At 43.6% G+C, this 17,110-nt stretch overlaps 1 protein-coding gene across 1 annotated transcript; it reads left to right on the top strand.

The window, feature by feature from the left end:
- The first annotated feature begins 177 nt into the window (after positions 1-177).
- RTRAF (RNA transcription, translation and transport factor) lies at positions 178-17,077 on the top strand. Its single transcript, XM_021538448.4, has 8 exons — positions 178-372; positions 3,469-3,593; positions 4,934-5,033; positions 8,605-8,691; positions 9,543-9,631; positions 12,510-12,578; positions 15,261-15,309; positions 16,747-17,077. The coding sequence occupies exons 1-8, from the start codon at positions 312-314 to the stop codon at positions 16,899-16,901; spliced, it is 735 nt and encodes a 244-aa protein (XP_021394123.1). The 5' UTR covers positions 178-311; the 3' UTR covers positions 16,902-17,077.
- The last annotated feature ends 33 nt before the right edge of the window (positions 17,078-17,110 follow it).

Raw genomic sequence — 17,110 nt, 5'->3', positions numbered from 1 at the left:
TGGCCCCGCCCCTCGCTCTGGCCCCGCCCACCTCAGGCCCCGCCCCCTCCGCCGCGTCCATACCCAAAGCAGCGCGGCCACTTCCCCTCCCGGCAGCCCGTTCCGCTCTCCGATTGGTCGAAGCGACCGCCGCTCAGCGCGCTGGCCAATGAGCGAGCAGAACGCCGCGCGGGGGGCGGGCGTTCCCGTCCTTCCGGCCCGTGCGGGGCCGTCAGCGCGGCCTGAGCGGGGCCGGCACCGGGATCGGGATCGGGAGCGGGACTGGGACCGGGATCGGCACCGGGATCGCGGCTGGCTCCGGGAGCGGGACCATGTTCCGCCGCAAGCTCTCGGCGCTCGACTACCACAACCCCGGCGGCTTCAACTGCAGGGGTGAGGGGCTGGGGGGGGCTGGACCGGGATTGGGGTTGGGATTGGGATGGGAATGGAATGGAATGGGATTGGAATGGGGTGGGTATGGGGTTGGGATAGGGATGGGATTGGAATGAAATGGGATTGGGATTTTAACGGGATGGGGATGAAATTGGGATTGGATTGGAATGGGATGGTGATGGGGATGGGATTGGGATTGGAATGGGATTTGGATTGGAATTGGATTGTGATGGGATTGGATTGGGGTTAGGACTGGAATGGGATAGGGATGGGATGGGGATGGGATGGAGTTGGGTTTGGAATTGTAATAGGATAGGGGTGGGATTGGAATGGAATAGGATGGGGATTGGAATGGGATGGAATTAGGTTTGGGATTGGAATAGGATAGGGATGGGATTGGGATTGGATTGGAATAGGATGGGGATGGGATAGGATTGGAATGGGATGGGGATGGGATTTGGATTGGGATTGGGAGGGGATGGGATTGGAATTGGAATGGGATTGGGATGGGATTGGATTGGGATTCGGACTGGAATGGGATAGGGATGGGGATGGGATGCAATTGGGCTTGGGATGGGATTGGGATTGAAATGGAATAGGATGAGGATGGGACTGGATTGGAATGGGATGGGATTGGAATGGGATGGGATGGAATTGGGTTTGGAATTGGAATAGGATAGGGACGGGATTGGGATTGGAATGGAATAGGATGAGGATGGGATTGGGATGGGGATGGGATTGGGGTGGGATGGGATTGGGATTGGAATGGGATTGGGGTGGGATGGGATTGGGATTGGGATTGGAATGGGATTGGGGATGGGATTAGATTGGGATTCGGACTGGAATGGGATGGGGATGGGATTGGGTTTGGGATTGGGATTAGAATGGAATAGGATGAGGATTGGATTGGAATAGGATGGGGATCGGATTGGATTGGGATTGGTATGGGGTTGGAATGGGATGGGGATGGGGTTGGATTGGATTGGGATTGGGACGGGATTAGATTGGGATTCAGATTGGAATGGGATGGGGATGGAATGGGATTGGGTTTGGGATTGGGATTGGAATGGAATAGGATGAGGATGGGATTGGGATGGGATGGGTATCGGATCGGATTGGATTGGGATCGGAATGGGATGGGATTGGGATGGGATGGGTATCGGATCGGATTGGATTGGGATCGGAATGGGATGGGATTGGAGTGGGATGGGGATCGGATCGGATTGGACTGGGATGGGATTGGGGTGGGAAAGGTCCCTTCCCAGCAAACCCTTCCGTGATTCCGTGGCCGAAGCTCGTCCGGGATGCCCGGCCGCGCTCTGGGGCGCGGCGGCCCCGGAGCTGTCCCCTCCTGTGGCCCCCAGCTGCTCCATGAGCCGCCTTCTCCCGCTTTTCTCCCGGAATTACTGCCCCAAACCCCCCGGGGCCGCCGATTCTCCTTCCCAGAGGAGCCCCCAGCTTTGCCCTGAGCCAGGACAGCACCGCAGGCTGGGAACTGTGCAATTCCAGCCTCAAAAAACGGGATTTTGGGTCAAAAGGAGTCAGCGGGGAATGGGGAAATGGGCATAAATAAAGAATATTTATGCTGTTTTTTTGGCAGGATGAATGCTGCATGTGTCGTGCTTGTGCTGGAAGCTCAAAAAAAGGGGTTTTAACCCAAAAAGAGTTAGAAATTCAAATTCTCTGTTGTTTTTTCACCTCTGTTTCTGTGCTCCTTGAGTTATAATTATATTCCCAATAAAAGTAATAAGTAGGCTGATGCCTTTAATGAGGTCAGTCATCTGAAAAATGAAAAACACTCTGGGTTGATTTTTGGTCAGAGAATGCACAATTTAGTGGGTTTTTAATGTATATTAGATATAGGGGGGTTTTATATATAGATATATATATATTTATAACCCATTAAAATATATATATTTATAAATATATGATAACTAAAATAAATAGATACTAACTAAATATATATATTGTAAACATAACTATTATGAATATATATGTTATAAATCGATACTAACTAATAAATATATGTTAACTATATATGTACCCACTAAATATACATATTTATAACCCACTAAAAGATATCTATTTATAAATATATACTAACTAAAACAAATATATAGTAACTAAATATATGTGTATTATAAATATATAAATAATGTAATATAAATACAGCTCTATTGTATATATGTAAATATAAATATACAATAAATATTATAGTTATGTACTAACTAAATATATATTATAAATATATAAATATATAGGGGGGTTTTATATAGAGATATATATTTATAACCCACTAAAATATATGTTTATAAATATATTATAACTAAAATAAATATATACTAACTAAATATATACATTATAAATATAACTATTATGAATATATATGTTATAAGTATATAAATATATAAAATATATTATAAATATATCACTATACTATCTGTACATACTAAAAATATATATTTATAAATATATACTAACGAAAATAAACATATACTAACTAAATATATATTATATGAATAATATTGTAAATATAACTATATTGTAAATATAGATATATCATCTTTATTATAAATATATCAATATATATTAAATATCATAAATATACTAATAATATATATTATAAATTTAGTTATTATAAATATATTATATATATTATTAATATATAAATATATGCTAACTGTATATCCCCACTAAATATATATATTTATAGCCCACTAAAATATACATTTATAAATATATACTAACTAAAATAAATATATACTAACTGAATGTGTAATACAAATATACAAATAAAATATATTATAAATATAATAATATAAATATATATTATATATTATAAATATATAAATGTATACTAGCTATATATATATATATGTGCCCCCACTAAATAAATATATTTATAGCCCACTAAATAGATGGTTTGTGGCGGTTTAATAGTTATTTATTTAAGCATATAAATAAATATTCTAATAAATATTGTTGGATTTGAATGGGAAAAGTGCTCAGAGGCATCAAGATTTGTATGAATCAGATGAAAACCTAAGATAAATTTTGAATTCCTGTTGGTTTTTTTTTTCTCCCTCCTGCCCTCAGATGAAACCGAGTTCAGGAATTTCATTGTGTGGCTGGAGGACCAGAAAATCCGACACTACAAAATCGAGGACCGGGGCAACCTGAGGAACATCCACAGCGAGGAGTGGCCCAAATCCTTCGAGAAGGTATTTCCTTGCTCTGACACCTCACAGCTGCTGTGGCACACCAGGAGCTCTGCCTTACTGCATTCCTGGGAATTTCAGTGTATTATTGAAGCCAAACTGGGCGACTTGATGGGGCAATTTTCTGCATAGTTTTCCCTCAGCTTTGTTTGTTTAATAGGTGGAGTATCCATCCTCATCTGATTTCTTTTTTTTATTTTTTTTTTTTTGCCTGATTTGATTCAGCTCTTGAAGCAGAAAGAGGACTGGCTGCAAATAAACACGTTTTTTTTTCTGCAAGTAAACACATTTTTTTCTGCAAATAAACACATTTTTTTCTGCAAATAAACACATTTTTTCCTGCATTACTGCTCCTCCTGTACCAAAAGGAGGTGCATGAGGCTCCTGCAGGCCTTGCCAGCTTGTGGGAAAAGCTCATCCCTGCTCCTCCTGCCTTTCCAGATGGATTTTCTGCATCCAGATGGATTTTCTGCATCCAGATGGACTCTGGGTCATCTCTGAGCACTTGCAGCCACCACAAAGCTCTTGAGCTTTTCCTCTTGCTTGCCATTTCCCTGCTCTGTAATTCCCACTGCCCTCTTATTCCAATTTTTTTTTATTCCTGCACACTCTTGCTTTGCTCACTGCTCAGGGGGAACCTGAATTATTCCAAAATCCTGTAGGTAAATGGGAATTATTGGAATTCCTGGCAGCTGGTGCTGTTGTGGTGCGTTTCCTGGCTTGGGGAGAGTGTCCTTTCCATCATTTCCAGGAAATTCCTGCTTTTTTGCCCCTGCCTTCCTTTTCCCAGCTGTGTGGCACTCCTGTCCCTGCAGCAAAGGGATGTGACAGAATGTCACCATGTCCTGGTTTTTGGGAGCCTTGGCAGCAGCAAGGGCTGGATCTCGTGGTCTGGACAGAACCTCAGCCTGGTTTTGTCCTCTCTTGTTGTACAAAATCCCTATAAAAGGGAAAATTACTCCAGGGAATCCTCTGGGTCTGGGGAAGCCTTAGGTGGTTTCATTCCAGGTGGGAAAGCTTTGTTCCAATTTGTTCCCCCTTGCCTTGTTCCATCTGCTCTGTGACATGAGCAGAGAGCAAACCAAGGGCATTTTGGTGCTGTCTGGCAATAAAAAAACATTAATTAAAAATAAAATTCCATTATTAGGTGTCAGACTTGGGCTAGAGGTGGATTGGGACACTCCAACATGGATTGGATGCCACAGCAGGAATTTCACAGTGACACCTCTTGTTAATTAATATTTTCTGTGGGGAAGTGACAACAGTTCTGTGCTCCCAACTGATTCAACCACCAAAATCCATTTGTTTTCTCTTTTTTTTTGTTTTGTTTTTTTGCTCCCCAGTACATGAAAGATGTGAACTGTCCCTTCAAAATACAGGAACGACAGGAAACAGTGGATTGGCTTCTTGGCTTGGCTGTGAGGCTGGAGTATGGAGATAATGGTATGAGGGGAATCCTCAAAATGGGAGGGGAGTGGGGGATTCTGACTCATTTCACACAATCCCACCATGGTTTGGGTTGGATGGGACCTCAAAGATCCACGGGCAGGGACACCTTCCACTATCCCAGGTGGCTCCAACCTGGCCTTGGACACTTCCAGGGATCCAGGGGCAGCCACAGCTGCTCTGGGCACCTGTGCCAGGGCCTGCCCACCCTGCCAGCCAGGAATTCCTTCCCTTTGGTTGGAGGAGCTTTGCAGCATTCCCACTCTGGGGCCACTCCCTCTGTTCCCTGGATCCATTCCACATTCCATTTACCTTGGACACAGTTCCACCTGCAACCTTTATTGCCAAAGCTGTGCTGTCCCTGTGTTTTGGGACAGCTCCATCACTGTCCAGCCTTCCTGGGAGCCTTGCTACAGCTGGGAATTTCTTGGCAAAGAGCAAAATGTGTCTCCTCCTTGAAGCCCTCCTGTATTGTATTGCTGGTTTTTCTGGAGAGTCACAGAGAGATTGGGATTGAGAGGAAGCTGTAAAGACCTTCCAGTCCAACCCCTCTGGCAGGGCCAGCCAGGCCAGGTCGCTCCCAGTCCCACCCAGCCTGACCTGGAACACTTCCACCAAGGATGTCCTGCACTTCTGCAGGTGCTTCAGGTAGAGCTTCAGCAAGTCAGGGTTTTCCTTCAGCTTAGAGAGCAGCTTGGAGGTCTTGCAGGAACATCCATCCTTCCTGCCACGTCTCTGGAAGGCACAGGGTGACAGGGACAGGGGCGCCTCAGGCCTCTCCTGGGCTGCCCCAGGGAGCAGCTTGTGTGGGAGCCGTGGAATGCTTTGGGTTGGAAGGTCCCTAAAACCCATCTCATTCCAACCCCAGGACTGCTAACCCTGTCCTGGTGTTCCCCACAGTGCTCAGGACCCAGCTCTGCCTGCTGGGGCTGGGCACAGTCTGGGAAGTCCCTTCCTTGTCCCCATGGCCCCCTGGCACCCCTCCCTCACCTTCCTCCAGCAGATCCTGATTTTCCTGCTGAGGAAAACCCCCAGGAGCAGCAGGCACAGGGCTGGGATGCTCCAGTAAAGCACCTCTGGCATGGTGATGCCCCTGTGGGCACTGCCCTTCTTCTCCAGCTCCAGAGGGGGCACATCCCACACCAGGGTGGCCCAGGAGGGTGGGCAGGAGCGGGAGGAGCTGTCAGGGTAGAAACAGCTGAGCCCAAAAGCCACCAACAGGAGCTGCTCCAGGCTGGGCATCCTGCTGGGATCCTGCTCAGGCCATCCCTGTCTGGCACCTGGAGCTCTGCAGCGTGGGGACAGGAGCTGTCACCCCCACTGTGTCACCAAATGTGCTGTGATGTCACAACGCCCTTGCACACACCCAGTGCCATGGGCAGGGACACCTTCCCCTGCATAAATTCACACTGCTTTTAAGTTTTTCATCAAAATCAGACAGGGTCAAAAGTATATTTCACTTCTTTAAAAAGATAAAGCACAATTTCAAGTGCTTGTTTCCACCCCATGCTCAGAGGAGCTGTTTCTTTTCAGCTCCCACAGGACTGGAACAGCATATTTGCATTTGTTATTTTATTTTTTTTTCTGGATAGAGCCAATCCCATTGTAGATATTTGCCCCCTTCTCCCTGTGGGATTGCCTTTATGAGAACTTCCTCTGAAGTGTATTAAATGTTTTATATTTAGTACTACATTTATTCAGAGAAGTTATTTTTACACCCCCCCTTTTTTTTTCTTTTTCTTTTTTTTTTTTTTAACAATGAGGGGATGTGGAACACTTGGTAACTAGGACAAAGTTATGAAAAAGTGGAGTTTTAATTTCCCCAAGTCACAGCAGCTCCATCTCCTTGTGGAGAGTGTGGGAATACAAATGTGATTACTGGTGGCAAAATAACAACAGCCAAAGTGCTGCTTTTCCCTTGCCTTTAATTCCTGCAGGCTGAACTCTGCCCAGGGCAGGGATGGGATACAAATACCTGTGATGGGATTCTCAGTCCCTCATGATGGGCAAAATGAGCTGCCTGTTCCTTGGAATTGTGTGAAAAAGGAGGAGTTCAGGAGCTTTCATCGTCCAAAGGCTTGGAAAACGCCAGTGTGGGCTGTGAACCAAACCCTGAGCTGGAAATGTTCCATTTGCTCATCAGGACCAACATCATCCCCCAGTTCTTGATCCCTGCTCGAGGCAGAGGGCCCTGGCAGTGGAACTGAGGGATTTTAGAAGTGGCAGATCTGGGAGATGCAGCTTGTGTGCTGAGTCTTTGCTTCTTTTTTGCCAGGGTTGGGATTAAATTGTGAGATTGGGATGCCTTAGGTTTAGCTTTTATATTTTTCAGGTTCTGTGCTGCTTTAGTGTGTGGGTCTGGGCTCCAGATCAGGGGATGCTGAGCTCTGTGCACAGAGCAGGGACACAAAACAATTCCTGCTCCAGCTGGGCACCAAGGACAAATGATCCAAACCTCAGCCCAGGAGCACAAACAGCGTGGGCTGGAGAGAGAAAAACCAGCAGGGTGGGACTGATGGGCTGGAGCTGGAATGGGACAATGAACTCCAAGGTGCCAATGGAGCAGAACTGATCCCAGGGAGAGCCCCTGTGAGCAGTTGTCCATTTTGTGTCCATTTTGGGTTGTGCTGTCCAAGGTGGATCCATTGAGGCCTCTTAATAAATCCCTGCTTTATTCTTTAACTCCACCCAGTCTCTGTTCTAGGGCAGCCTTCTCAAGGCATCATGGCATTTCTTGTTGGAACTCAAAATAAGCAGATGTTTATTTTTTCTAATCAATGTTAGTCTCACAGACCCTGAGTTCTGCAGCACTTCAACAAACTAAAAATGGAGCCCCATCTCTCTCTCTAAAAGGCCTTTTAAGGACAAACTGTCCAATTAAGAAATGACACCTCAGTTATTTTCACTTTTAACCCAATAACCAACCACCCCTGCCTGCAATGTGGATTTTTTATCCAATTACACAAAACCACCCAAACCCATGGAGAAGAAGGTGAAGGAGCAGCCTTCACCCTAAAAACTCCACCTCGCTTTAGATATATTACTATATTCTAAACCCTTAAACTCTAGGTTTCCCACCCTGTGATATCACACACTTCTATTCAAATCCACCCCTACAATCCCAGTTCTGCCATTCCATTCTGGAAGCTTCTCCACAGCCTCAGGTCAATGCAGAGTTCTCCTGGGGGTCAGAGTCTGTCAGCACAGAAAGTCTGAAATTCTCAATAACCAAATTTCCAGCACTTCTGAACAAGTGCTCTTCCGTAATGAAGAGCATCCTGCCCTGTGGAAAAGTGTGGAAGCTCTGAGGCTGCTCCTGGAACCTCTCTGCAGCTGGGAGCTCTTGGAGCACCTCACAGGAGTGGCAACTTTTGGTATCATTAATGGGGAGCACCAAAATCCCAGTTTATAAACCCAGAAATCTCAGTTTATAACCCCACAAAGCACTTGGGCAACCACCACACCCCAAAAATCCAGCTGTAACACCTCAGCTCCTCGCTAAACTTTTGAGTTAGTTCTTTTTGCCGTTGGTGCTGATGATTTTTGTCTTTGCCTCCTTGTTTTGCAGCTGATAAGTACAAGGATTCCACCCCTGATGGTGCTAAAAATGCTGACAACACAGCAAAAAATGCAGAGCCACTGATTAACCTGGATGGTAAGTGTGTCACAAGCTCCTACATGGGATGTGCTCCATGGCCTGTGTGTTCCTCAGTTGGTTAATCCTGTGATGTAGATTTTTTTAAGCCCCATTTAAAGCTTTAGGAACGCTGATCTGAACGTTTGCATGAACAGCTTTGCTCTGTAAATCAAAATTACTTGTTTTAAGAGCAAGATGCCTTCAAAAATAAAAATATCCAAGGAAACATGATGGCATGCTGGTTACTTCCATGCTGTCAGGATTTTCTTGTTGGCTCAGTCTTCTCCAGCTGTTCTGTCATAATATAAATTTCATTTTCTTTTCCTGGTAGGCACAGACAAAATAAATGGAAGTGCTGGGAAAGAGCTGCTAAAATCAACCCTACATCTTCCAAGTGTTTTTCCATTCCTCCATCTCCAAAAAGGCAGGGATTGATCCTACCCTCACCAGCAGCAGGGATAAAAAGATATAAAATAATAAAAATGTACAAAGAATATACAGAATACAATATCTGCCTGTAATTTGCTTTATTTTCAAGCACTTCACCTGGCTGTGTAGCCCAGTGCTGATTCCTCTGCAGCCAAATTGTTTCCTCGCTGCTTGGAATAACGGAATTAAGGTTGGAAAAGCCCTCTAAGGTAACTGAGCCCAACAATTAACCCAGCACTGCCACATTCACCACTAATTAATGTGCCCAGCTGCCACATCCTTGTTTTTTGAACACTTCAGGGATGCTGGGGAATTGCTCTTGTACATCCTTAAGAGCAATCCAATGCCATGGAGTCAGGGAGCCAGTTCTGCTTGCTGGAATCAGTGAAACCAAACTAAATTATCATTTATTTTTAATGATAATCTTTATTTTTTTCCAGTGAATAATCCTGATTTCAAGGCCGGAGTGATGGCTTTGGCTAATCTGCTTCAGATCCAGAGACATGATGATTACTTGGTGATGCTCAAGGTGAGTTTCCCACTTTCCCTCATTTTTCCTCAATTTTTCCTCATTTTTCCCCTCATTTTTTCCTTCTTTTCCCCAGTGCCTGGTGTGTGTTCATAGCTTGAGGTGTAGTTACTGATAAACATGTATTTTTAGGCAAAGATAGGGAAAAAATACCCCAAATCCATGTCTTTTCAAGCAGATAAGAACACAATTCTTGGAAATTCCTGCAGGGAAAATTACCCTGGTAAACAATTTTAGCTGAATTCCTTAAGGAACATCCACAAAGGAGAAGATCCTTTTCCAGTGCTAGAAATTAAGAGAAACTAGAAAATTTAAAAGTTAAGATGCCAAAGATATTTTAAACAACATCCAAGGGAGGAGCCACTGTTAAAAGTTTCTTTTTTATTTTTGTCCTATGAACTGTTTACTCCTTGTCATTATTTAATTTAGTTTTGGCACCTAATTAGTACTTTTAAGTGCACTAAATTAGCTGATTAATTTTCTAAACCATATTTTTTATGCCTTGAAGGAAATTTCTGATGGAACTCTACATAGATTTGGGGTCAAGCCCATACTGTATTTTTTTAAATAAAAAATACATTATTGATGAGAGTATAAAATCCCAAGTTCGTACTTGATCATGTCATGCTATGGGAATAAGCTTGGTATTGTTTGGCATTAAAATAAAAGTATTTCACTGAAAAAAAAAAAAACATAAAGTTCTGTTCATGACAATAGTTGTGACATTTGCAAAACTTATTTTGGAGATACCAAAAGCTGTGGGTATTGAAGTTTATTTAGTGAAAGTCTGAAAATCTTGGAAAACATCATGGTAACCTGGTTTCTTAAGGAATTCTCAGCCTGCAGTTATTCCATCCTTTTTTTTTTTTCCTTCTTTTTTTTCCTCCTTTTTTTTCTACTTTCTCTTCCCAAAATACCCTTCTCCAATCTTTAAGGAGCATGGAAACTCATACCCCCCACCAAAAAACACTCAAAACCCCACAAAAATCAGTGAAAAGGGGTATCAGGTAGGGAGAGGAGACCTGGGTGTGGTGATACTGAGGATCTGCAGCATGAATGAGCTCTGCTCTTATCAAAATTCCTTCAGATCTTCTCTGAAGGAAACTCTAGAGGATTTATAATTCTGCATAAATGTGGTTTTATTTCCACATCTCTTTTTTTCAGACAGATCTGGGCAAAACCAGCCTGAATTTTCTTGCTTTTAATTCCAGCGAGAGTGGATTCCTGCAGTGAAAATTCACATTCCAGGAACAATGCAAAGCTGGTTTTGGGGTTGAGATGATGATATTAGAAGGTGTCAGTCAAACTCTCCAATTCTCCCCAACAATAAGCAGGTTTGCAGGGAATTTCTGATCCCTGTCCAGCCTTGGACACTGAGGAGTGGATGTTTTGGGAGAGCCAGAGGGTGCAGGCACACCACAGACATCTGGCTAGGGGAGCAGAGATTTAAATCTCATTTTCTTCATTTAAACCCAGCAAGTTGATCAGAAAACATCTGTGGGACACGGTTGGATATTTCCTCATGCCAAAGGCACTTGGAATTCTCTTCCACAGGGTCTGGTTTCACTGCTGGAATTAAACTCCCCATCAAACCATCCCTTTGTCCAGGCCACTTCCTTCAGTGACAGATTTCTACAAGTATTTAAGTGACAACTTTTCTGGTATCAGCTCAACTTTAATCATGACCAAAACTGGGAGAAATGCTGGGCAAGAAGCACGGAGCTGCTTCTGTCACTTTTGGCTGCTCATCAGGGAGAGTCTGAGCAATGTGTTTGACAGAGCCAGTTCTTTCCTGTGGAAATCTGCCTGCATGGTATTCCTGCAGTTATTTTTGGAGGCATTTGGAGCTGTAGGTATCAGTAACTGATAGCTCTGATAGGATTTCACCCCATGTGCTGGAGCCAGGGAGAACAGATGAGCACCAGGATTGTCAAAGTCAAGGCTGCTCTTGTTCCCAAGGCTAAAATTAATTCCTTTCTGCTCTCAGCCTTTCCCAAGCCTGCCTGGGAAGCCTTGCTCCAGGTTTCTCTGCATGTGGGAGGTGGTTCAGCACTTCCTAAAAGATGCTGGCAGCAGCATTTCCTTCCCAAGGCAGCATTCCTATCCCAAGGCAGGATTTCCTTCCCAAAGCAGCATTCCTATCCCAAGGCAGCATTTCCTTCCCAGAGAAGCAACATTGCTGCAGAGTTAAAAAGTGTGAGAACTCAGGAAAAGAAGCTTGGTGCTGCTGCCTTGGGGTTGTGATCTGCTCATTTTGGAATCATGGAATTGTTTAGGTTGGAAAAGACCTTGAAAATACCGAGCCCAGCCATTGCCAGCGCTGCCACGTGTCCCCAAGTGCCACACGCACACAGCTTTGAAATCCCTCCAGGGATGGGGATTCCACCACTGTGAAACCCTTTCCAGTTGCCTGTCTACCATTCCCAGGAAGAAATTTTCCCTGATATCCAACCTAAACCTCCCCTGGCACAGCTTGAGGCCATTTCCTCTTGTCCTGGTTCTCATTCTCTGCCAGGAGATCCCAACCCCCTCCTGGCTCCTCCCTCCTGTCACCCTCCTGAGCCTCCTTTTCTCCAGGCTAAAAATCCCAAGCTTTCCAGGCTATTCCTTTTATTTTGCAGCTTCTGTCCCAGGAGTGGCAGGAATTGATGGTGTGAAATCAATGTCCATGTCACTTCTGGTTCTCTCACCTGGGTGAGCTCCTGCATGCCAAGATTATTCCTAAATGGAAAGATTTAATGGCTGGAAGAGTTAAAAAGAAAAAACTCACAAAACTGGGTTTGAGGTTATAATTTTGGCTCTTTTTCTCTTGGAATTGCTGAGAAATGCCTCAAGACATGAATTAATTGCTGTCCCCTTTCCATGTTTTTTTTCCCAGGCAATTCGGATTCTGGTTCAGGAACGCCTGACACAGGATGCCATAGCCAAAGCCAGCCAGTCCAAGGAGGTTTGTACCCATGGCCAGGCTTAATTATTCCACATTAATTAATGAAGATAAAAGCTCTGTCCCCTCAGTCAAAACCACTTCTGTTGCAACACTTCCTTTGGGAGGATGGTGGAAGCTTCATTTATCCCAACCATGCTGATTCCAGCAGGTCTGGGGGATTATGGAGAGCAGGACACAAAGCTGGTTTTGTTCCATGGGAATACAAATACACCTGTGTGAGAAATCATGGAAAAGCTCTTCCCTGAGTTTTTTTCCAGAGGATTATCCTGACTGTTCAGTGCAGCAGGCCTATAGTATGAGGAGAAATGCATGACCTGGCTTTTTCTTGGAATTAGCAGCATTGGCTGTGTAAAGAATTTGAAATATTCCTTTTTTGGAGTGTTTTGCTTCATGTGGACACCTCATACGTGTTCAAGGAATGGGATGTTGGAAATCCAGCTCCTCCCTCCTCTCCTCCCCCAAAAAAAAAAGGAGCAGTGAAGGAATTTCTGCCCTTAAACTCAACATTTTTGCAGAATTCTTTGCTCACCACGAGCTGTCTGTTGGGAAGGTGTTCCAGGGGATGTCTGTGGGTTTTTAGTTTGGGATTTCCTCATCATTCCAGATCTCTGCAGCATTTGGGGGAAGGCTGGGAAAGGCAGCCTCACCTGCCCTCGGGTGTCTGAGTAGGAGTGTCCCTGCTAAAACAGCTGGATCTGCTCAGAGAGCCCAAATTCCTTCCTTTTTTTGGCAGCTGCTCACAACAATCCATTATTAATTAGTTAAATTATTTATTTATCAAATCTTTGGACCTGTAAATCCATAAAACTGTCCAAAGAGCAGGAAAACAGCTGAGCTGAACCTGTTGTCTTCATTTCAGGTTCTGTAATGTTAATAAAAAGCAGCTTTTCGTTGTTTTCATAGCTGCACAGCTGGGATCAAAATGAGATTTTCTTGGAGCAACAGGGAGTTGGTTTTTTTTTTCTGCCAGGGAATTGTTCATTTCTGATAGATCTTCAAAGCATCAGCAGGGCTGAGATGCCTCTGTCTGGGAGATAACCTGGGAGGGTTTTTTCCTTAGGAATGCCACATTCCAAGGCGTGTGGAGAAAAGGGAGTGGTGAGAAGCAGGAAAATCTGTGCCAGGAGGGACCATCAATGTCTTCATGTGCCAGGGGGAAAAAAAAAAAAAAGGAAATCTATTCAAAGTAGACAGGATGGCTGGGTTGGAAATTAAAAAAAAAAAAAAAAAAAAAAAAAGAGGAAAATGAGATTCATTCTTCAGGTTTTTGGCTGATTTGTAAATAGGCACATTTTTGTGCAGCATTCATAAATCAGGTTTGTAGGGAATGAGGCTGGGAATGAAGTTGTGTGTGCAGTTCCTGATGTAAAGGTGCTCTTTTTTTTTTTAGTTTATTCCCTGTTTGAAGGATCATGAGCTTATTTTAGGATGGGCTGAGGGGATTCCAAAGGCAGCTTCCCAAAAAGGATCAGACTCAGGGAGTGTGGGAAGAAGGGAGGGTAAGGAATTTCCTGCTGCCAGGTGGCACTGGGGGAACCTTGGGCAATTCTTCCACAAAGAACCGGGGGGGGAAAAAAGAGAAAAAAATCATAATTTTTCCTCAGAAACACCCCAGGCTGGCAAGGACCTTAAGTGTAAAGCTCAGTTCTTTAAAAAAAGCCCGTATAGGAAGTCTGATATTTCTGGAATCTTTCTGAAGTGGTTTTAGTGGCATTTTGATCACCAGTTTCAACAGTGGAGATGGATTTTTAAGATTGCAGTTGAATGTGGATTTTACTATAAAGGCCATGGAAAAACCCCACTTTTTGCAAATGAGTTGCAGCCAACAGTTTGTGTTTAATGTGTATTTTGATCAGCTCAGATTCTTTTTTTTTCCCATGTGTATAAAATCCTTTAAAGTAAATTTTCACTGTCTTTAAAAAAAAGCTTTACAGCCCCATCCCTGCAGAAATTAACAGTCTTGAACTCTGATGTTTTTGTTGTGCAAGATGCAAGGCTTTTGGCAAATGTTGAAAAAACTTACTGAGGGTAATAAAAGCAAAATCTGGGGTTTGGAATGTTTAATTTTAAGTGCATGTTGAAGCTCCCTGAGTAATGATTTAGTGTGACCATTCCTCTGCAGCTGGACAGGGCAAAGGAAACTGAGCAACGCTTAGAAATGACCACTAATAAATTTTGCCTTGGAGTGTTTTCATAGAGAAAATGGAATATTTCGCTTTATTCCTAAGCTTAACACTTGAGGCAGATGCTCCCGGGGATATTGTGAGCTCAGCAAAACTTGATTACAGAGAATTTCTGCAGCTCTTTGCAGTCAGCCCCTGCTCAAAGCCTGGCAGCTGTTGAAAGGCAGGAGTTTCTAAGAAAGCCCAGTTTTGTTTTCCTGGGAAGCTGCTGCCTTGGGTGATGGCTCCCAGTCCTGCTGTTGGCCTTTTAAGGATTGAATGCAGGCACTGTGTATCCACTGAGGGATTCTTGAGCAGGAAGATTTTTCTGTAATAATCCTCTGGGTTTGGTGTCTCAGGACACAGAGGGAGTTGTTGAATCAACTTTTCAAGCTTTTCACACATTTTTGTCTAAGCAAAACCTCTATTTTCTCCCCTAGTTAGCTGCTGTTGTACTTGATTTTATTTACCAGACATCTAAAATTACATTTTTAACAGGTTTTTTTTTCCCCTTTTCCAGGGGCTGCCTGTTGCTCTGGAAAAGCACATTCTTGGATTTGACACGGGAGGTGAGCACTGCTCCTAATGTGACTTTTAAATGGGAATGTTTGCCTTTGACAGAGTTATTACTGTCAAATGCAGAGCTGATGTGGACAGTAAAAAACCCTGCAGTGGAAAGAATTCCTCCCTCCCAGCTGGTTATTTATGAGCATCCCTGAGCACTTTGGGTTTGGAACAGCAAAGCCTAAATCCAGTCTGGTTGGAATCTTGTTTAAATCCCAACTTTTAATGCAGCCCAAGGAATGCATCCTGCTGTTTGTAAATCCTGCTGCTACCAGCAGAGGACAGCTGTGCTGCTTTCCTGAAATCCCATCCAGGCAGCTCAGCCTGGTGGATTATTGATTGATAAACCTGATGGATCACTGATAAACCTGATGGATTATTGATAAACCTGATGGATTATTGATAAGGAACAGCCACCCAGGTGACCTGGGGCTCCACAGGCTTCACTTGTGCTCCTTGTCAATTAAATCAATGTTTGGAATGTTTCACACCAGCCTTGCAGTGGGAGGTTGGAATGAGATGATCCTTAAGGTCCTTCCAGCCCAACCCAGTCTTTTGTGTTTTTAATGGATTATTTTTATTTATTTTCACTGTAATGTGGACATTTTAAATTAATACGTTATTTTATATAAATATATATTGTTATATTTTTATTATATTTAAGTTTTTATTTATTTTGTATTATTATATTTTTGTTATAAATGTTTATTGTTTTATTAAGATCGATTTTTATTTATATAATGTATATATATACTTCTAATTATAGAAGTATACCTTTATGATGTTTTTTATTTGTATTTTTTTTTTATTAATTTAAGCTTTTTAGGGGTTGTAAGTTATTTCTGTCCTTATGGAAGGTTTTTTGGTGTGTTGTGCTTTGAGTTTTTTCAGGGGTTTTTTTTGGTTTTTTGCGGGTTTGGGGTTTTTTTGTTGTTTTTTTGGGGGGGGGGGATTTTTTTGTTTGATTTGGTTTAGTTTGGCATCAGGATTTCCTTCCCAAGGCAGCATTTCCATCCCAAGGCAGCATTTCCATCCCAAGGCAGCATGGATCACCACTTTTAACAGCGGAGATGGATTTTTAAGATTGCAGTTGAACGTGGATTTTACTATCATGGCCATAGAAAAAACCCACTTTTTGCAAATGAGTTGCAGCCAACAGTTTGTGTTTAATGTGTATTTTGGGCTTGTTTTTTCTGTTTTTTTTACTATTAAAATAATTTCTGTGGTTCCCTCATTCCCTGGGGCTGCAGGGTGGTGGGGAAGGTTTGGAGGCCACCCCATCCCTGTCCAGCAGCCGGGAACGTCGTCCTCCGTTCCCATCCTGGAAACCACCAGCAGGCACAACATTCAGGGTGCTAAAACTTCCTTAAATCCCTCCTGGGAGCTGAAAATGATGGATAAACCCGTGGCTAACTGCAGTTCCTCTCCGTGCCCCTCCCCAGATGCTGTCATCAACGAAGCTGCCCAAATCCTGCGCCTGCTGCACATCGAGGAGCTGCGGGAGCTGCAGACCAAAATCAACGAGGCCATCGTGGCCGTGCAGGCCATCATTGCTGACCCCAAGACTGACCACAGACTGGGGAAGGTGGGGAGATGAAGAGAGAAGAGCTCCCAGCCCCCCCGGGTGTGCTTGGTGCAATTAGGAGCGGCTCCTCTCTGGCACGCGGCTCGAAACGAGATTAATTTGCCTGTTTGGGAAAGAAAACAGGAAATTGGATTCTGACTTCCGATGACTTACCAGATTTTTCTTTAAATAAATGACATCGAGGGAAACAGATTGTTCTGATGAGCTCTGAGTTGGCAAAT

This window comes from Lonchura striata, chromosome 5, assembly GCF_050655825.1.
Source record: "Lonchura striata isolate lonStrDom1 chromosome 5, ASM5065582v1, whole genome shotgun sequence".
Taxonomy (NCBI): Eukaryota; Metazoa; Chordata; class Aves; order Passeriformes; family Estrildidae; genus Lonchura; species Lonchura striata.
The sequence above is the reverse complement of the archived record's forward strand: the minus strand, read 5'-3'. Positions and strand labels throughout refer to the sequence as shown.